We start from the raw sequence: 21,717 nt of genomic DNA on the forward strand, positions 1-21,717 counted from the left end.
TCCTTTCCTGGAGGGTAGGCAATTTTCAGAGCAGCGACCTCCTCATCTCTCTGCTTGGTTCCTCACACAGAGGCTGTGGCTGGGGGATGGGGGGTGTGGTTGGGAAGGGGGCTGCAGCCTTGGGTAGGGCCCCCGTGGCGGCAGCACCGGATCTTTCCACGTGGGGGCGCCAAGAGTCTGTTTTTATTTGCTGATAGAACTATGTCATTTTTCATTGTTATTGGACATAAAATAGAATGATGTCTTCAGCTTCGCAATGTACGCAGCTCGTCATGTGTTGCTGACAGCTCTATCAAGTTTCTGACAGCTGCATTTTTTTCCCCTTCTGGGCTTTTGGGATGTTGGGGCACTGGTGGGGAAAGCACACACTGCCTTGTGGTGTCTGCCCCCAAGATTACGCAGATGCATGCCCAGATTAGCTCCCCTCTTCCCTGCCAGACTCGGCTTGCACGTGTCTGGGGGAAGGGCTCACTAAGTTGTTTCCTTATACTGAGCTCTCCCTGAGGTCTGAAAGTTAATGGCTTCAAGAGTCCTATTCTCAGACCTGCGTCTAGAGAGTCCACTCCCAGCTCTCAGAAATGGAAGCAGCTCTGGGTCAAGGAAAGAAGGAAGAATTCTTTCTCCTCTGCCTGGGTGGTTGGGATCTGTAGCAGAGGTGTCCAGTAGGACCTTCGAACCACCCTCCCGTCACCCGTAATTAATGAGGACCATGCCTGCCACCACATGGCCTAGTTAGAGATACTCCTGCCCGTGCAATAGCGGCTGATGGCCCTTAGAAATGAGGAAACATCTGATTATGGGGAGGGGGGTAAGTAGGGAAGAGGATTCTTATTGGCCAGCGAAGCCCCGCAAAATTATCACAGCTGAGGAGACAAGCCAGTGCCATCGCTAGGGCTTTGGAGCTGCTGGCCGAAGCCAGGATCTCCCCCATACCCAGATGCTTCCTGCTTCAGACACGTCAGAACTCCAGACTTGGAATCTAGAGTGCTGTGTGACTCAGAAGGCTCCAGAGAGATGGCATTTCCCCTGGGCCAGGGAGGATGGGTAGGATGTAAATATAGAGGCTGGGAGAGGGAGGGGGGTGCGAGGCAGCAGTGGTTGAGTTCCTGGCAAAAGCCCCTATCATACCCCAAACCACCCACATCTCAGCCCAGCCTTGCAGCTTAGTTATCGGCAGCCAGTCTGTCTCCCCTATTAATCACGGGCTCCCGGAGGAAGAAGCGTGTAAGATTCACCTCATCATCCCTTCCAGAGCCTGGCTCCAGGCCTGGCACACAGTAGGTGTCCATCCAATTGACACAAGCATAGCCCCACTGGCCCAGGACCCGCTGGCCTGCTCCCTGGGAAGGAGATAATCCTGTGTTTGAAGCTCAGTGATGTGGAACTGCCCCGGTGACCACTTCCATCTGTTCCTGCTGAGGCTGCTGGGGATGTCTTCCCACCCTGTGACATTCGTGCTGGAGTCTGAGATTTCAGCATCAGACGTCCTTCACACTTCAGGAGTCTGCCCCTCCCTCGCCCCCAGCCCCACCAGTACCCCCCACGCCTGAGCCCTCACCCCCTGCCTTGGCTCAGAGGTCGGTGGAGACGGATGGAATGGATGAGCAGATGTCAGATATGATAAAAATACTCCTGGGCTTGGCTGTCCATAGCCGGATTTGAATCTCGGTTCCACAACTCAGCTTTGGGTGCTTTTCCTCGCTTGTCTGAGCCTCAGTTTCCTCACCCATAAAATGGGGATGACAATGGCTGCTTGTGCGGTGATTGTGAGGATGAAAGCAGGAAACATCTTTCTAGAGCGCCTGGCCATTACTAGTGTCCTCATCATTACTCTTTGCTGTCCACCCACCAAGCCCCGAGAGAAGGCCCCTCCCCAAAGTGGCTGCTGCTCCCCGAGGCTGCCCAGCCACCTTGCAGGCCCTGGGACCTAACCCGACTCACAGGTGGCACAGCCGGCCTCGTCTGCTCCGCTTTCACAGTCCTTCTCCCCATCGCAGCGCCACGAGGCAGGCACACACTTGTGGCTGGCGGGTCCACAGCTCAGCTTCTCTGCAGGACACACCTGCTTGGCTGTGGAGACAGACACACGCACATGGCTTAGCCAAGGGGGGACACAGGGCATTGCGCCAACCAGTCCTCCTGCCTGCCTCAAGCCACCTGGCCCGAGGCCCTGGGAATCCGTCAGGCCTCCCTGTTCAGGGTCCCAGTTTCTTCATCTGAGAAGCAGTTACTATCTAGCCCTAAGGCCCTTGGAATCCTACATCGGATCCCACCACTCTCTGTCTAACACCCTTGTACGGGCCCCTGGCCCCTGGCAGGCCAAGTCCCTCTTCCATCCACCTCCCATCCTCCAAACATCCCTTTTGAGCTCCAGTAACATGAAACTGCCATGCCCTGCATGCCTCTTTGCCATTTTCCCGCCATGTGCCTCGGGGTGGAACATGCCCCAGTTGGGCCTCGGCTCGGCTTCCACATCAGTGCCTCAGTGATCTGAACCTGAGGATTTGGAGGCCTTGCCAAGGCCCCAAGAGCAGCCTCGGTATGCCCCGTCCCCCTTCCCCTCCCCCAGCAACAGTGCCGGCTGTGGAGAGCAGGGCTGTACGTGCGGCAGGGCCCAGCGGGACCACACAGCTATAATTACTCCAGCAGCAATCAGAGGCTGACTCAATCAGGGGCCTGGAGCCCCAGGGCTGATTCTCAATTTGGAAGAAAGAATGAGAACCCTGATCAGGGCTGGGGATGGCTCTCATCCTGAGAGTCCCAGGATGACCCACGTGACAGACCCAGCTGTGGAAGGCGCGGCTGGCTCCCTGCTACTTGCCAGGGTGTGAACTCTGTCGTCGCCCGGAGCTGCCAGGCCCGGAGCGAGAGGCTCACTTACTTAATCCGCACAACAGCCCCTGGCAGGATGAGGATAATGTCGAGGCCTCCATCCTGGAGGTCGAGAGGGCAGGGGCTCTGGAACCTGGCTTCCTGGGCATCAATCAGGTCACTCACTATGGGCTATGTGACCTCAGTCAACAGCCCTCACCTCGGTGCCAACAGAGTGGCAATGATACTATTCCCTAGCACGTGGGATTGTTAGGAGTCCCAAGTGAATGTCTGTAAGGCACTTAGAACGCCCAGCCCAGGGCTCACTAAGGGTTAGCCACTATAATTCCCCAAATGAACAGACGAAGACTTGTTTGTCCACTCAGTGAGTTTCTACCGAGTGCGGCCGTGTACAAGCCCTTGTGGTAAGCACTGGGGTGTAGTCACACAGCTGCTAAGACTGAGTGAGGGTTCTAAGTCAGCTGTGTCTGACGCCTCACACTTGGCATAGTCTGTTGCACCTGCTGGTGGGGGGGGTCACTCGTGTCTCCCCCTCAACTTGGACCAGTTTCCCCTTTTCTTTCACAGCTGGGATGACAGGGCACCAGAGACAGAGAAAAGGCTAAGTCGGGGGAGGGGGCAGGCATTGGAGGCAGGGCCCTCAGACACTACTATGCGAAGGTGTACCTGGGACCCCAGACTTCTCCCTAGGAATACATTTTGTGAAATATGAGGCAACTCGCCAAGAATACAGGATTCATGGGATTCATTTTCTAGAAATTCCCCTTCACAAATAACTGGTGTCTAGGGCCCTAGAGAGCACAGACACACAAAGATCTTTTACAAAGGCTGCCTTGGGGCCATAGTACAGGGTGGTAAAGGAGGTCTGGCAGCTGGGAGGTGGGGCCCTTCCAGAGCCCCTCCATCACCCGCACACCACAGGACCCCTGGAAGCACAGGAGGGAGCTGAAGTCGGCCAGTGTTGCCCAGACTCCTGACTGCAGGGTGGACCGTGGGGGCTGCCGGAAGTGCAGGTTCCTGGGCCCGGTTAATAGCAGACAGAATCCAGACTTTGAGGGCAGAGCCCAGGAATCTGCATTTCAGTAACTCCCCTCTGCCCCTGGGAGATTCCCATGCACCCCCTCTGAGAATCACTGGGTTAACATTCTGCAAGTCTAAAAGATACAGAATATTTTGTCTCCTTTAAATTCATTCCCATATAAGCAACAGAGGCTTCCTGCATGCCTGCAAACTCCTGAGAGAGGAACGAGACAGAAGGACAAGGTGACCATCTCCCCCTGAGCCAGACCGCAGGAAACAGAACTTCGCAGCGGAGTTGGAAGGAAGCCATGTTTGCTGAACACCCATGCTGTGTCAGGCGACTCCATTTCCCATGCGGCCCACCACCTCCCAGGTGAGCAGACCCTTCAGGCTATGTGTGCCAACTCCAGGAGTGCCCTTCAGGTAAGCACTCCATTTGACAGAGGAGGAAACAGGCTCAGAGAGACCAAGGAACTGGTCCAAAGATGCACAGCAGGTGAAAGGCAGAGTCCAGGTTCCTCTGACGGTGGTGCTCTTTCATCAAAACCGACATGCTCCTGTGGGTAGAGGAGTAGCCTGAACCAGCCCCAAACTCTACACCCAAATGCCCAGGTGACTGAAAAGGCCCTTGACCATCCTCCCCACCTCTTGGGGCCTACTTCTGCGGACCCCAGTGCAGCAGGCAGCCGCTTGAACTTTTAATGAATATTTATATAGTTAATTGCATAACCTTTCAGCAAGGACAATGATTAAACAATCCGTCTGCTTCCTTTCTTTATAATTAATAAGACATTTGCTGTGTCCTTAAATAGACAGCTCTAATTACAGGCTCTGGAGGATTCCGCAATGCCTGACAGCAGCCTCTCCTACCCTCACAGAGCCAAGGCACCGTCCTGGAAGGCCAGGACACAGAGGTCACATCGAGGAGTCCCCACTAAAGTGATAGGAGACAGAGGCCCAAAGAGGGGAAGGGACCGCCCAAGCTACTGGATGCCCAGTGTTCCAACCTCCTCTCTCTCCTAGAACCTGACCGTCTCTGCTGTCACACAGCTCTTCCCTGAAGCTAGGATGGCAACCTCACTCTGCAGGCTGTGGGGTGAGGCCTTCTCACTGCCTGCCTCTGGAAAGCTGACCCGGGTAAGTGCTGATATGCTATGTCTCCTCATGAGGGAGGAGAGAGCCATGACTACCTCCATTTTACAGATGAGGCCAGCAAAGCCCAGAGAGGGTAAGGTGTTTGCTGAAAGTCCTGTGGAGAGAGGCCAAGCTGGACTTCCAGCCTAGATCTCTGATGTCTAAACGCACTGCTTAACTTACCCCCATGTAACCACTGCCCATGAGAAAAGCAGGCCCTGTTGGTGCTCCCAGGACCTCTGGGCTGGAGAGGGGTCACCAGAGGAAGGAGGCTCACTGGGCCTCTACTCAAGTAGGGTCTGCAACATGGCTGCCTAATGTCCACGTTCAGGACAACTGAAGCCGAAGTCCCCTCAGGCAGCGTGATGCAGGAGAAAGAGCATTAGTGAGTTCTGGAGTTGGGCACACTAGCCATCCACTAGCACGCACGTTCCTCGGCCAGTCACTTAATCTCTCTGCACCAAGGCTCCCTCTGACAATGGGGCTACAGAACCTCCAGAACCTCCTCTAGGAGGTTTAAATGAGGAAACATGGAAATCTCAACACACGGGGCCTGGAACAAACTCAGAAACCAGTTGCCCCTGTTTCATCTCATGAAATGAAAACGCAAGGGGCTGGAAGGGGCTCGGCCTTGGCCTCGGGAATGCATGTGACCACAGTTCACAGGGCACCCCCCCCACGGAGCCTTTCTCCGAGACAGACGCCCCGAGGAATGCCCTGGCCTGCTGTCAAGTGTCCCCGAGGTTCTGAGAGGCAGGCGTGAAGAACCCTGCGGCCTCTCAGACTCCAGGAATCCTCCAGGGTCGGTTGGCGAGGTCCTGGAACGGCATGCCGGAGTGGCTGGAGGCATTATCCGTTCCTGGAGAATCCTGCCCCAGAAATCCAGTCCACCGGCGTTCTCTAATTTATGAGTTCACAAATTAATAAAAAGAGAAATGTCTGTCGAGTAAAAGAATTGAAGTGTCTGCCGGCTGCTTAGGGAGCGGGCTCGTCTGCAGGGATGGGACATGCGAGGCTGAAGGGCAGACGACCTCCAGATGGGGACGGCCAGCTCCAGGAGGACCAGGGAGCCAGGCGGTGGGGCTCCCAGTGTCCGGCTGCTGTCCAGGAAGCATGGCATGGGGCCGCCTCATGATGCGGGTAGTGAGGGAGTGTGCAGTCACACACAGCTCCTTCCTGCGGGCTCGGGCAAAGTACTCCTAGCCGGTAAGCCTCTAACTTGCCTCTGAGCCTCAGAAAACCTCTGGACCTCCACTTGGTTCATCAGTAAGGTCCCCTTTCCAGTGGAAAGGCTCAGAGATGATGAATAAATTCCCATTGCCAATGAACAGTGCCCAAAGTTGCCACTCACTCACCTTGAACCAACCTCCCCTCCCCTACACCGTACCCCTCCCATCGGTTGCGTGAAGGTGGGTCAGAAGCCGTCCCCAATCAAGGGAGCTATAATTAGACCTGAAATGCCACTTTCATTAGGCAAATGTCCCAGGCTTTCCTACTGTGACTCCTGGCTGTATTTGACAGACACAAATCCCAGAACCAGAAGGAAACTGAGCCTGGAGAAACCCCAGCTAGCTAGGGGCAGACTTCACAGTGGGGAAGCACAAAAATGGAACATCCTCCCAGACCCCTTGCCCTCTCCATGCAGACCCCCTCCCTTATTCTAAAATTTTAAATTGCTGTATGTGGAAGAGAGGGCCTGGAATCCAAATACAGCAATGAGAGTAACACTGCCAGTTACTTGTGCCCTGACAGTTTGCCATATTTTTTCCATTTCATCCCCGTAACCCCTGCAAGGCAGGTGCCATCACTCCGTTTTACAGATGAGCAAATGGAGGCTCAGGGAGACTGGGCAAACTGCCTGAGGTCTCATGGGACCTGGACCCAAACAGATCACATACCCACCAAACCCTGTAATCTTTGAGCTGGCAGATGTCCTAGGAACCTGGTAGGCTATACAGGTGAACCTGGTAGACTATGGGGGTTGCTATGGCAACGCTAGTTAAATGGGCAGTGGGTTGGCTACCAGCTTCCTGGCCTGTTGCCAGGTCCTGCTGCCCCAAATTTTGCCAGACCCTTGAGGTCCCATTCTGACCCACCTCCTCCAGGCAGTCCCCTGCCCCCCACAGGCCTTGCCCACCTCTGAGCAGTGTAACTTTGCACAAAAAGTGGGATCCTGGGCCTTATGCCCTAGCTGGAAGAAAGAAGGTCCTAAGTGTACAGGAACTCTGAAATGTTAGAAACTGGGGTCCAGAGACAGACAGGAAAGTGTGCAGGATCTCACAGCAAACTCACTGGGAGAGCCCAGGGCAGGGCTGGGTTTTCTAACTCCCCAGGGTGCCATCTTGACTCCTGTTCCCAAGGGCATTCTGTCAAGCCTCAGGGAGAGCCTGATGAGCCTGCCTTTTATCACAGAATGCCGATCAGTCACAAACAACCTGTGTGTCTTGTAAGCAAGGCCCTTGACTTCTCCAGTTACTCAAATGTCAAATAACAGTGCCTTACAGTGGGTACAAAGCAGTCCTGGGAGGTAGGAGGGGTGAGGCTGGAGGGCCCTGCCCCACTAGGGGATGGGAAGGCAGCAACTGCTAGGAAAAACGAGAGGGAGAAAGACAGAGGGAAATATGGGGCATGGCATGGAGAAGAGGGCTGGTAAGAGGGAGGCTGGGCAGGGGCACAGGCAGGGGCTGGCCGTCCAAGAGAGCAGGGTGGGCAGGGCCCTGGAGTTGGAGCCAGGAAGATGAAAAGGGACATCAACACAGAGAGACAGAGATACAGGGAGAAGGGGGAGCCCAGCTCTCAGGCAGTAGGACATACCCCAGTAATAACTGTGCTGAGGCTCCCCTTGTTCCCCTGCTGCCCCCAGTGTCCAGGGGAACGGCTAGAGTGGGGTTGGGGCAGCCCAGCTGGCTGACTGCATGTCTCCCTGCTCGGCTCCCTATGGCTACAGCCCCCTCCCCAAACACCCACCCCTGGCTGTCCACAGCTCTGCCCCTCCTTAGCTGGGTAGCCTTGGGCAAGTGGCCAAACCCATCCTGGCCTCAGTTTCCTTCTGGCTAAACAGAGATCCAAACTGGCCCTGAGGATGAGAATCCCAGTGGGCGTGGCTGGGCTTCGTGCCTTCTGCAGCACAGGACAAAGCTCTGGACCGCCCCGGGGACAGGTTGGCTGCCTGTGGCTAAGAAAAGGACAGGGCCTGTGGCCTGGCCAGGGGGGGCAGAGGCAGCTGTGCAACGAGACAAGGGGGCCTCCTATCTGGGGCCGGGGTCGCTCCTGCTCCCCCTTTCTCTCCCCCTTTCTCTCTTTCACGGGGAGACTGGTGGCTCTGTTGCTAGGAGACGAAGAAACCCAGTTATCACCAGCCACAGCCCTAGATGGGCTATGGGCCTCCATTGTCCCCGCCTCTGCCTGTGGGCTGAGTGTGACCCCTAACGAGGAGGACAAGGAGGATGGTGATGGTGACTTGTGGGTCCTCAGCAGCCCTCTCGGTCTCACTCAGCTGAGGCTCTGCCTCGGGACCTGCTGGGGCCTTCCCCGCCCCTTTCTCATCTCCTTTTTAATTTAACAAATGTCACGGAATGACCCGCTGGGTGTAAGTTTGCTTTGAGGATTAGGGCCTGGAAAAGAAATCAAGGAGAGACAAAGCCCAGAGTGTAGGAGGCGGGCCTGGGGCTCTGGCTCGGGCCCTGGGCCTCACCCCTGGCTGCCTCTGCTGTCATCCAGCCTGCCATGGATGCCGGGGCTCCTGGGCTCAGCTGGCTCAGGACAGGGGAAAGAGCTGGGGCCTCAGAGTCCTGGCTGGGTGGTCTTGGGCAAGTCACTCCGTCTCTCTGAGCCTCAGTGTCCTGCTTTGCAAAATTTAGAAAGTGACAGGACCTGCCTCATGAGGCTGCTGTAGGAAGATGAATTAGTGCGTGCAAAGAGCCTAGCCCTCTGTCTGGCCCAGAGTAAACACTTAATAGGCACCCACTGTTAGCAGTACTGCTAGAATTATGATCAGAATCCTCCAGAAAAATAGTTGGGGAAGCCGCAGGGAGACCCAGAGGATACGCTCTGGCTGCTTCTGGGCAGAAGGGCTGTTTCTAGCTCCTGGTGCTCCAGGAGCAGGGCCCGAGCTGCAAGAGGCCTGTGAGGAAGTCAGCAGAAACCAGGACTGGATATGCCTGGGAGCTCCTGACAGCGTGGCCTAAGGTGGGTCTGGAGCTGTGTCTGACAGATTGCAACCCCTTGGGCTTCCCAACCTCCAAAGAAGGATCTGATGAAGAAGCTGAACCCCCGCATCCCGGCCTGGCCCTAGCTTCAGACTCACTGCATGTGGTCTCGGACTCATCAGAGCCGTCAGGACACTCCTCCTCGCCGTCACACTTCCACCGCTCTGGGATGCAGTGGCCGTTGCCACAGGTGAAGTCGCTGTCCGCACAAGTCTTCTTGGCTGTGGGGCAAGGAGAAGAGCATGAGGGGGCCTGGCAGGCCAAGGCAGCTTTTCTAGGCTACAGTCAGGTGGCACTGGGGTGACCAGGATGAGCACTGTCGGAAAGCAGGACTGTGGGACCACCCACTACCCCCACCGGGCCACAGGGGGAGAGGACAGGAGAGATGTGCTTATTCCTTCCTCTGCTGAGCACTGTTGGAGACAGGTGACTCCTGACCCTGCCTCCAAGTTCAGGAGCTCAGGTCCAACAAGGGTACCAGGATCCATGCTCCAAGGGAATGCCTATTCTTCTGTCTTACTCCTCTTCCCCCAAAGCCCAGTTCCACAGCCACCGCCCCCGGGAAGCCTTCCCTGATCACCTACGGCAGTTACTTTAGCCCCTTTGGCCAGTTCTCAGTTCCTTTACTGGCCTGTCCTGCTCCCCAACACCAAGCCTTTCTGGAAGCACCAGGGAGCTGTTGCTAACGAATCCTAAAAGCCAACGATTACTCTGAGACAAGATTAATGAGGTAAATTCTGTTTGGAGTGATGAAAAGAGCGTCTGCTGGGTGAGATACCCAATCAGTCTCTGGAGAGAAAGTGCTCCCGAGACACTTATAGCCTGGAAGGGAGGCTTCTCGGGGGGGGGCTCTGAATCCCAGCTCTGCCTCTCTCAGTCTGAGAGACCCTTGCGGGTGCTACTTAACCACCAAGCCTCTGTTTTCTTATCTATATAATGGGAAGAAGAAAACAAGGGCTCTGAGGGGGAGTAACAAGTTACAATGTATGAAGAACATGAACAGAGGTCCTGGCACCTAAGACGAAGATGAAGATGCAGTCAGCAATAGCTACTGCTGTTTGAATGGTCTGAGCCTTAGCCAGAAGCAAACACCTCAGCACAGGTTTCTGTGCCCTCACAGGGGACCTATGTAGCAGATTGAGATCTCACAGCTGGTAACAAAACTGGGGGTGATAAGGCACAGGTGACATGGTTTGCTTTTCTCCCAGTCCCACCACTGGCCTGAGGCTTTTCTGGGGTAGGAACACTGTCAGATTCAGCACAGGCTCAACTCAGGGTGGATCTCCGTGGGGACACTGGACCAAAAGGGGGCGTGGCTGGCCAGCCTCTGCTCCCACACCTCTAGGGCTAAGCTCAGCTTCTCCCAGGGAAGCCTTGGATTATGTAACTCCTCCCACGGGCCCTCAGGCTTGAGGGCCATGTGACTACTCTCTCTGGCTTGAACAGCCTGGTTGGGATATGGGGACAGACGCTGGGTCTCCTGAATCCAATCAATCTATTTTTGCCTTTCAGTGGAATCCTTGCAGGACATCTGCATTCTAAGGTGAGTTCTCTTCATGTTTTCTTTAGAATACCTCTGTCTATGCAGGGCTAGAAGAAATGAGAGGAATCCATCTAGCTACACAGTTGGTTGGGGGGGAGGTTCTGAGGCCCAGAGAGGGAAAGGGGTTAGCCCAGGGAAACACAGCAAGGTGGAGATCAGAACCACTTCTGCTGCCTCCCAACCCAGGCCCCCCAGCAGCCCTCCCTGAGCTCAGCATGAGCAGCTGGTGTGGGTAACAGGCACCAATAGCACTTTTTGGTAAATCACCACCTATAATCCTCTGAAATTAAGCACAGTTACAAACCACAGCACCTGGGGCACCTTCTGACACAAGGACCAGAGCATTCCTTCCACGAGAAGCTCTGTGTCCATAGAAAAGAGGAAGTGTATATCCCAATGTCTTCTTTACCATGTTCTAACTTCCTCCAAGCACACTGTGTGTGCCAGTTTCCACGCTAGGCATTTTACCAGAAAACCCCACGACAAAGGGCCATGCATGTCCCAACTTGACAAACGAGGAAATTCCAGCCCAGAAGTGTTAAGTACATGCCCAAGGTCACACGTGGGTGGGAGCAGGTGAACGAATTGACTTCACAGTCAGATCCCCTGCCACCTTACCAAGGCTCCCCAAATAGTACACTCAGCAGCCTCAGACACAGAAGAAGAGAAAAATTCAATGAGCCTGCATCTGTGCCGGGCTCTGCACAGAGCACACGGAAGAGATCCACCAAACCTGCCCCTCAGGGACTTGCGGCGAGTGAAGAACAGAAAGAACCACAAAGAGCCAGGTCAGCTTGATGAAGAAGGTGATCAGGGGGCTCTGTCACTAGTCTTGGCCAGCCAGACACTATTGAAAGAGTCCTTCCTCCCTGGCATTCTGGGAGCCTGGGAGTGAGCTTGGCCTCCTGCAGCGTGTCAAGCCCTGCTCGCACCAGGCAAGGAGGCCAGGGCAGCCAAAAGCACCACTGCGGTCTTGAAGGGCAGCCTCGAGGTCACCCAGGCTCAGGAAGTGGCAGCCTCAGGGATGGATGTCCCATGGCAGTATTCTGGAGGAGACGTCTGTTCATGGTCATGACCAGGTTTGGACATGTTCCACCCTGGCTCTGGCCAGGTGAAAACCCGATATTCCAGTGACTCCTCACATCCATCCTGGCAGTGCTGTGAAGCCCATCTTATTACAGAAGAGGAATCTGGGGGTGGTAGGCAGCAGAAGTAGGATTTTAATTCCATGTGGCAGCTGCTAAAGTTTGGGTTCTTTCCACGGAGGCCCTCAGCCACTTCCGTATTGTCAGGCTAAGAGGACCCCAGAAAAGTAAATGCAGTGTGTGACCACCGAAACACCTCGCGGGTCCCCAGGGCCACGGGACCAGGAAATGGGGCAGATCAGTCACATTGTTCAGAAGGATCACATCAAGTATTCCCCTGGAATGTGCCTGGACTGCGTGCTAGAATAAACACAGGCCTGTCACTTGTGTCTGCTAATGGACCACTCTGGGGAAACTGAGGCAGCATGCTCACTTTCAGGTTGGGCACCAGATTCAATCACCTTAATGGGCTATGTCTGAGAGTGTAACCCCAAGGAAAGATCTGGAGGAGGTGAGACTGAATCCTGGCACAGTCGCCTCCTGAGTGACTTCAGGCAAGTTCCTTCCCTCTCTGGGCAAGTGGTGATGCTGGCTTTCTCATGCAGTGCCGATACAAGGACAAAAGGCAAAAGGGCTCTCCCAAGGGATCCCAGTGGGCACCCCCCGTGTTGGGTTGGTCACCGTGTTGGGTGAGCCCACCAAGGCAGAAAGCCAAGCAGTCTTTCAACCCCATCAGAGCTAGCCATGCCAGACCCCATTCCTGGCCTTGGCTCTTACTCCCAGGGCAATTCCCTAGCTGGGCTTGAGGCCGTGGCCCCCGTTTCCAGGGATTTCTCTCCTCCCATGCCCATCTGCCCCTTGGACAATGCCCACCTCTGTGAGCCCCTGGACCCCATAGCCCAAGAGCTGGGCATAGTCATCCAGGATCTGTGACATCATAATCTGCTACCACGGCAACAGATGGGCCATCACGGAGGATTTGGGATTCCAGAGGGTGGTGGGGAGGAGCCCACCCCCAGGGCAGAGTTGGGGAGAATGGGAAGTCTGGAACAGAGGAGGTAGGTGTTGCTGCTTATAACAAGAACACAGGCAGAGGAAAGCCTCCGACACTCGTGGGCAAACTCTGCTCTGCTATATAGGGGTTGTATGACCTTTTGCAAGTTACACAACTTCTCTGAGCCTCACTTTCTTTACCTATCTTCAGAGGTCATATCGCTGCTTCCCCAAACACACAAGGTTGTGGGCAGCACATGGGCTAAGGTTGGTGTCAGGGCTTTATAAACTGGAAAGCATAAAGGTGCAAGTTTGTGGCAAGGGAAGTCAGCAGCTCTAGCCGCTGTGCGTGTGACCTTGGGCCCACTGGTCACATAGGGCCTAGCTCCTCCTTGGGAGATGGAGGTGTGGTGCCCATTGAATCTTAAGTCCCGCTCAACACTCAGAGTCTATGATCTTGAGAAATTATTATGATTCCTCAGCACCTCCCAGCTTCTCCACCCCCAGAGGCCCCCTTCCTGAGACAATATGCATCCTTCAGCTGCTGTTTCCCCATCCTACCCATGCTCAGCCAGCAGCCCTGGGGCAGATGGAAGGGTTCGAAACAAAGATCAGTTGGGCTGCCAGGTGGAGCTGCCTGGTGTGGAGTCCTTCTGGCAACCACATCTCTGTCACGTCACAGCCCAGGGGCTTGACGGTCCCTGGGCAGGTCTCTCACTCTGTCAGCCAAAGGACCAGGGGCCAGAGAGAACAGCACATGTCTGCAGGAGGGCTGCCACTGCCATTCTCTCTGGGTGACTGAGGAGGGCTGCCATTCTGAGGCTCAGTCCCACTGTGCGGCCAGGAAGCCGGGGAGGGTCACCTGACCCAGCCCAGGAATCAAGGAAGGCTTCCTGAAGGAGGGGACCGTGTTCAGGGAAAAGGAGTCAGCCAGACCATGGGAGTGATGAGGGCACAAGCAACAAAGGCATTCCAGGAAGTGGGATAACAGGGCCTGGGGTTGTGGAGGCAGGATGGCAATTTGGGGCTGGTAAGGAGGCAAGTGGCAAGGGACCTAGGAGCTCCTCTAGGCTGGCGGCCACCTGACCTCGCCTGGCACCAAGCTGCCCCTCAGAGGTCCCCTTTCCCTGAGCTCAGCCAGCTTCTGCTAAGTACAAGGGCTGCTGCTTAGCAGCCAACAAAACCCATGTCCGTAAGCTCCCTGGGCTTCCTTTAGGATTTGGCGAGACTGTGTGAGACGGATGACTGACCCCTAGCAGAGAAGAGAGAGGCAAACGGTGGGACAGAAAGCAGGGGCAGCCATCCACCCAGAGGTCTCAGAGAAGACTTGCTATTTTCCTCCTTTGTAGATTCACGATGCCTGCCGGCTTACAAAAGGTCCGAGAAGGTCTGCAGAAATCAGATTCACTTTGTTTCTTCCCGCATTTCCCTAACCTTTTTAGGGAAAAGAAACTTCCTTTTTAGATGCCATGTCTATTAATTTCCCAAGAAACAAGTGGGCCAATGAACCACACCTGAGAAAATACAATGTCATGCAAGTCCCTCATCCTGTAGGTAAGGAGATGAGGCCCAGGGAGGGGAAGGATAGGTCTATGGTCCCACAGCCGAAGCTACTACCCAGTCTTCCGTCTCTGGGCCAGCTCTACCAAGCCATGAAAAATGGAGGTATTCACAGGGCACTTGGCCCAGGGTGAAGCTAAAAGGAGACCCCAGTCCTCAGAGTAGCGACTAGTGCAGAGCAGAGCAGGGGAGACTGGTATCAGGCCACATGGGACAGGGAGACAGGAGAGATATCAGGAATGCAGGCCCTTAGGTTTCTGCAGACAGGTTGGGAGCCCCAACCTTGAGGGCCTGACCTTCTTTGAGAGCAGAGCAGAGACCCATAGGCAAGGTGGATTCTGGCTCAATGCAGTTGCTGAGGCTCCTGGGTAGGTCCCTTCCCCTCCCAGGGCACGGAGGGACTAGTGTGCTCCCAATTCCTCTCCCAAGCCTGGACCAGCACTGGCTGGCTTGGCTCTGGCCCTGCAGCCCAGCCCTAAGGCAGCTGGGCCACTTGTACCAGGGTCGGGGAGATGAAAGGCCTCCTTCCCCCCTCCCCGCCCTATTACCCCACTGCAGAACTCGCCAGGCCCTGGCATTGCCAAGACAACCAACGGCTGCCAGCAGAACGAAGATCCGGGGTGGGGGCAGGGGGCGTGCCGGCCCGCCCCTCGCCTACTAACCTGGCAGGCAGATTTAAATGACAGTCCAGGAAGCTACTATTAAACTGTCACCCCAGCCGATGGGACGACAGACCCGACAGACCCCGAGTGTTCTTGGGCTGCAGCAACAACACAGCAGGAGTGAGAGGGGGAGGAGACTGTGGCCTAGAGCAACCCGCAGCCCCCTCCTGGGAGGCCCCCCGTCTGCCTGCCTGGTCACCCGCTGGCCAGAGCCACCCTCTCAGGCTGTGGCGGGCCCTGGCATGGGAGCAGCTGGCAGTGCAGGGCCTGGAACACTTTATTCTTTATTTTTAAGCAGAGGAACCCTTTTTCCAAGTAAAAACCCAACATATAAAACAGGCAAACATGAAGCTGCACTGCTTATCAGAAACGGTAAGGGCAGAGCCCTCTGACCTTTCCCCATTATCCCCTGAACAGTTCTGCAACAGGCCCTGGGGTGGGGGAGGGGGGCCCTGGGCTCAAAGCCCATCCCCAGCAGCTTTGGGGCCCAGCAGCACTGGGTTTAAGCCCCAACCCCTCTCCGGATTTGTGAAGTTCCTCAGAATCCTCTGTGTAAAGATTCCGGTGGGTCTAGGCACCTGGTGAGTTAGTCGGTCTTTATCTCGGGGTTTTAAGTCCGAGGCCTATGTTGTATGTAGAGATTACTTAAGAATAAAGTCTTAAAAAAATAAAAATAAAGACCCCATGGGTCCGATCAAACATACAGAACAGCTTCGGAGGATTTAAGATTCTAACTCTCTAAGACGCCAAGGTTCTAAGCACACTCTGATCTGCTCACCCTCAGCCCCAGGGACAGGACTCTAGGACAGTCACTGCAGGAGTCACACATGCCCATAAGCCTGGGGATGGCCTCCGATTCCATCCCTGCAAAGCGCTGTGTCTCTGAAGCCAAGTGTCCCCACATGCTGACAAGCAGACTCAAAGCTCTTGGAGATGCAGGAAAGGGGAACGGTTCCCATAGGGTCCCCACACCCACAAAGAGTGGTGGGTGGGGGGGGGGGGAGGGGGCTTGGCTACCCGCTTTGTGCGGCCCAGCAGGCTCCTGGGGCCTCAGGCCACCACCATCCATCAGCAGGTGACATCTGAGTGTGCTTTCTCCCCCACCCTCTCATCCCACCTGGGGAGAAAGAGGAAATGAAGCAGCAGCAGGTGCCTGGGGTGGGGGCTGGGAGCGGAGGGGCGGACTCCCGAAGGGTCTGAGGGAGAAGACTGAAGAATGAAGCAGTGAGCCCCAGACAACCACTCTCTGGCGACGGCATCTTTGCTTTTTTAAACTGGGCAGTTTCCCTCAAAATTTTCCAGGTTCTCTCCTCCTCTTCCAATCCACTCCACTAAAGAGCTACACATTTTTTAACCTGTCCAGATGGTAAAACCAAACCAAAACAAAAACAAACACACAGTGTGGCAATGAGGTCTGGAGGGGGACTGGATGGGAGGCCGCCACAGAGAGGTCTTCCTGGAGGAGGTGGCATTTGGGCTGGGCCAGATTCCCTGGCTGGAGGCGGGGCGGGTGAGGGAAGTGTCAGGGTCAGCACAGTATCCCACAGTCGGCCGTGGCAGAGGACACAGATGGTGCTCTGAGTCACTCATGAGCTGCCCCTTGTTCTTTTTTTTTTTAATTAAAGATTTATTTGACAGAGATCTCAAACAGGCAGAAAGGCAGGCAGAGAGAGGGAAGCAGGCTCCCTGCTGAGCAGAGAGCCTGATGTGGGGCTCCATCCCAGGACCCTGGGATCATGACCTGAGCCAAAGCCAGAGGCTTTAACCCACTGAGCCACCCAGGCGCCCTTGTTCTAAATGAAGAGACGGGGTCTCCGTTTTACCCTCTGCTGGGGGTCCTTGGAGGGACATGCCATCCACTTGGTGAGGATGAAGAAGGAGCCCCAGACAGGGGGAGGGGCTTGAGCAAGACTTCCTGGCCAGACTTGAACCTAGCCCTGTCTCCCCTGGCTCAGGGCTCATTCCTCAATGTCCTCAGCCTGGGCGTTCACCTGGCTGCACACCAGTGTTTCCCCATCATTCCCATCTTTTCCTTCATTCCAGTGTCCCGCTCACATCAGGTCTGATGCCAACTAGGTGCTCAGAGCGAATCTACGGCCCCGCTCCTCTGATGGGCCCTGTGACCTCCTCCCACCCTGTGCCTCAGTTTCCTCATGGGAACCAATCTTTAATGACACCCTCCAGCTGAAACTGTGGGTCTGTGGCTCTATGACAGAGGTGTTGCTATCCCTCCAGCAGGGTCACCTGCAGCCTTCCACAGCCCGGTCCCTCCTCTGGGCCCCAGCACACCATAGCTGCTTTCAGACACTGCCGGTCTCCAGCTCCACTGTCACCAAGGGAGGTCCAAGCCCTTGCTGGGGTATGTGGGACTCCCTGTCGCCACGGGGAAGATGAGCGTCTCCAAGGGACAGACGACAAAGGGGTCTAACTGTCACAGTGATTTGTGGACACAGAAGGTATTGAGCTGGTGACAGCTGTAGGGGGTGGGGGAAGATGGGTGTGGGGGAGAGGTGAATGGGATCCACAGGGGTCCCGGGCTGGTGCCTGCAAAAGGACTAAACATCACAAGAAGGGGCTGCTTAGGTGATAAGCTCAGGCCGCTCCCACCCTGGATTTGGGCCACCCATTTGGCACTGAGATTTTAGGGCCAAGGAAAGAGCTAGAGGGAAACTCATGGCACCCCCAGAGTAGAAGCCTCCAGAGGGTAGGTGGCATGCTGGGAAACTCTCTCTGACCTCCGGGCGAGTCCAGCCTGGCTCCCAGCTGCGCACTGCCCCTCCGTGCAGGTGCAGAGCCGAGAGTGGGGGCTCCACCTCCTCACAGCAGGGGGCTTTCGGGTCTAGCCCCAGGCAGGCCGCCTGAGCTGGAGGTCCATTGGTCTCCCTCCCTCGAGGAGACCTTGGAGCCCACCAAGGACTCCCACCTTTCGGGCCCTGTTCTCCTACCACCAGCCCCCTTGATAGAAGGGGCAGTTCTTCTGGGTCTTCCTCTGCTGCTGAAGAAAAGACTCCAGATCTGTCTCCAGCCAGGCTCTGCTGGAGTGACACCCAACAGACCGCTCTGGGCTCCACTACCTTCACCCACACAGATTTCAAGTTGGGAACCCAGGACTCCCTGGGCAGAACTCTGCAGCCAGAGTCAAGAAAGCCAAGCCAGAGGGGTCTAAGAACGCAGAAGGGGCTGCCGCTGCCCAGGGAAGCAGCCTGGGCTTGCTGGTAGTCAGGCAGTACATGACGGAATTTGGACGCTGGCCTGTCTGTGGTGGGGGGCAGTCAGGGCAAACCCCCCCACCACCAGTCACGTTGATGTAGAGTCCTCTACCTACCAGGGGGTGGCCCTGGCTAAGGAGCAAATGCCAACACTTTCACCGATTAGGCTGCTAGGGGAAACCCTTCCTGAGAGGTGCCCCACTGGGCCATCCCGGTGACCACCAGGCAGCGTGTATCCTCACCTCCGGCCTGGGAGTCCTGGCGGAACTCCTGTATCCTCAGTGCCTTCTCCCTTCCTCCACGGCATGGCTGGGTTGGATAGAGGATCCCTGCATGCCTTTCCTTCAGAGGCACGGGATTACCTGCCACAAAGTCCCAAGCAAGGTCACTAGACAGAGGGACTCGCAGCTCTGTCCCCAGGGGCTCCCCACCCACAGCGAGGCTCAGGTGGGGAGCCATGAACCAGAGCCGACAGCCACGGCTCCACTGGCGGCCTCCCCCTGCCAGGCTCCCATCTCCCCTAGAAGACGACCCACTGTCTCAGCAGAATCCTCATGAAGAACTTAAGCTCCACCGCTCCCTGCTCGGGCCGTCCCTGGCTCCCGTGGGCTTGCACATGTACTCAGAGGTCACGGGTAGACCGGGGGCTTTCCCACCAGCAACACCAGGCAGGACATGCTGCTTCTGTCTCCACTGGGCAAACTCTCCCCACCCCTCAGGACGAGCTCTAGCACCTACTATTATTTTTTTTTAAAGATGTGTTTATTTATTTGAGAGAGCGACAGAGCGAAAGCAGGGGGAGGGGCAGAGGGAGAGGGAGAATCCCAAGCCAACTCCAAGCTGAGGGCAGAGCCTGACACGGGGCTCCATCCCATGACCCTGAGATCACAACCCTAGCCGAAATCAAGAGTCGGATGCTCAACGGACTGAGCCACATGGGTTACCCCATGCATCTACTACTGATCTATGATGTCTGACGATGCCCTCCACCTCCAACAAGGCAGAAAGGAGTGGAGGCCCAGCCTGGGGCTTACTGGGCCCAGAGCACTAAGGGAGAGCATTCACAAACTCCCTCCCCACAGGCCGCTTATTTTGCTGCTGTGTTTTTGGCAGGCCACATGTGGGCAGTGCCGTAGCAAGGCCCTCCAGGCTACACCCACCCTGGCTGTCAGCAACACCGGGAAGATCTGTAGCCTTATGGACAGCAGGCATCTCCCTTGGCCCGGAGAGGCCTTCCCTCCACTGGACCGGAGCACAGCGAAATCAGGAAGTCATCCCAATGACTCCGTCCGCCCACGAGATGTGGCTCAGCAACCACCATGCAGCCAGCCTCAGGGAGAAGCTAAACCCGCCCCGCAGGCCTCATTATAGCGAGGCCCTTGGCTGTAGGAAAGCCTGTCACAGGGCCTCCCTGGGGGAGAAGTTCCACAAACCCAGGCCTGGACTGGGGGTGTGGGGGAGCAGCCTCTGAGTGGCCTGGGTTGGAGCCCTGGACACACTACAGCAGGCTTCCCCTATAGTGACCTTGGACAAACCCCGGACCCTCCCGCCATCTCAGGCTCCTCATCTAGACACGGGAAGAGAAGGGAGGCAGGTTTTCCACGTGTGTCATTCATGCGCCTGCCTTAGGCACCTCCACAGGTCCAGAGTGGGAGGCACAGATGAAGGTCTCTCCAGACCTGGGGGAGGGCTGAGCACAGTTAGCACCTGCTTCCAGGAGGGGCGGCAGGGCTGTTGCTGGGTGACAAGGACAGCAGAACACGTGCATGGCTCTGGGCAGGTACTCCACGGAGAGAGGGGAAGGGCCCTGAAAGTAGGGGCCACAAAGGAGCAGCAGCCCTGGGAGGGTGGACCGGGGCACTGTTCCAGGAACAAGGAGACTGTCTGGTTGGAAACTCAGCAGAGTCCAAAGGGAATCTGCAGCACTAAGATCCTGAAGGGCATGTTCATGTCCCCCACCCCCTACCCGCAGCTCTCTCCTGGGGCACATTCCCCCTCCCACCCTCAGCTCTCTCCTAGGGCACTTTCATGCCCCCCTCGCCCCCTTCCCCCCTAGGCTCTCTTGGGGCACTTTCATGACCCCCCACCCAGCTCTCTCCTGGGGTATGTTCATGTCCTCCCCCTGCCTCCAGCTCTCTCCTGGGGCACTATCATGCCCCCCCAACCCCTGCCCCCAGCTCTCTCCTTGGGCACATTCACCCCCTTCCCATCCCCTGCCCCCAGCTCTCTCCTGGACCTGGCTCTCCACAGCAGCGCTAGGAGGTGGGTAGAGGGTGGCCAAGGCATCACTCCCTTCGAGAGATGAGGCAGCAAAATGCTTGAAGGGCAATGGATTGTGCCAAGGTCACAGGGCTTGAGCAGGACTGGAACCCAGCGGTTTTATCCCTGATAATGTACAAGGAAATCAAGGGTGGTAAGGTTGCTGTGTGGCCTCAGACAGCCATCCCCCTTTGCTGAGTCTCAGTGCTGCTGCCTAACACAAGGACACTGAACTTGGGGGTCTCAGCCCTCACCAGCGCCTCCCTCTGCGCATGGGGGCTGTTGGCAGAGCAGAGGGCAGAGCTGGGAGCCCAGAGCTGGAGTTCTAAGAAGGGGTGATTTCGGCTGGCAGCAGCTGGGGAAGCCCATTCTGGGAAATCCAGAATTTCCAGAATTTGATCCAGAAGTAAAAGACAGATTCTAAAAGCAGATGGAGAAGGAGGTTTCTGTTTTGGCTTCTTGGTGCAGTTGGAAGGAAATGGGGTTCACTCTCAGAAGGCCTTCAGCATCCCAGGGGCTGGGTCTAGCGGGAAGGGGGAAGGAGGAAGCCACAAACAACCCTGTCCAGCAGCTTCCTGGGGGAGATGGCCCCTGGGTCCCCAAGCTCCATCATCACACTGCCCACCGCGGGCTGCTGACATCCCATTCGGCTTCAGCTGGCGGGGAGCCTGCGCTGCACCAACAGCAGGCCACCCAGCGCCCCGGAACCCCCAGTATGACTATGGGTGAGTTATTTAACCTCTGAGCCTCCATTTCCTCACCTATGAAATGGGGGTAAGGGGAGTTACACCCCTTGGGGGGGCACACATCATGGGACACTGTAGATGTGGATATTATATGGTGACGCCTACAGCCCACAAAGGCCACGGAGCTCTGGTCAATGATGGTCTTGTGTCTCATCATCTCCTCTGTGGATTTTCCTGCTGGGATTCTGAAGGAGAGCTTGGGTTGCCTTCCTGCTGGAAGGGGAGAGGGCTAGGGGCAAGTAGACAAGAAGCTTGGTTCAGAAGGGAGAACATTCTGGGTCACCTGAAGTGCTGGGAGCAATGGGGGGTTGGGGAGGTGGTGGTGGTTAGGCTCACCAGAAACCAACTAGGACTACAGGCAGAACATACCTGGAAGTCATACCCTCGAGGCCATGTGGTCTAACACTTACATTTGTAACGGGGGAAAATGAGGCGAGAGCAGGCCTAGGCTACCTGGCGATCACAC

At 56.1% G+C, this 21,717-nt stretch overlaps 1 protein-coding gene and 1 long non-coding RNA gene across 21 annotated transcripts in view; one reads left to right on the forward strand and one right to left on the reverse strand.

The window, feature by feature from the left end:
• Nucleotides 1-21,717, reverse strand: part of LRP8 (LDL receptor related protein 8) — a 78,765-nt gene that overhangs the window by 33,158 nt on the left and 23,890 nt on the right. For all 20 annotated transcript variants that reach the window (XM_082688485.1, XM_082688489.1, XM_082688500.1 and 17 more), the window contains exons 3-4: nt 9,293-9,415; nt 1,942-2,070 (exon numbers count right to left, since the gene is read on the reverse strand). In XM_082688485.1, the coding sequence (XP_082544611.1) occupies nt 1,942-2,070; nt 9,293-9,415 (252 nt within the window). The remainder of the gene's footprint in view (nt 1-1,941; nt 2,071-9,292; nt 9,416-21,717) is intronic.
• On the forward strand, nt 12,803-15,341 carry LOC309843163. The gene is made up of 4 exons (XR_014299981.1): nt 12,803-12,880; nt 14,165-14,192; nt 14,280-14,369; nt 14,934-15,341. It is a non-coding gene; the product is annotated as an uncharacterized lncRNA (long non-coding RNA).

Source organism: Mustela nivalis (assembly GCF_964662115.1).
Source record: "Mustela nivalis genome assembly, chromosome: 10".
In the NCBI taxonomy this organism is placed as follows: domain Eukaryota; kingdom Metazoa; phylum Chordata; class Mammalia; order Carnivora; family Mustelidae; genus Mustela; species Mustela nivalis.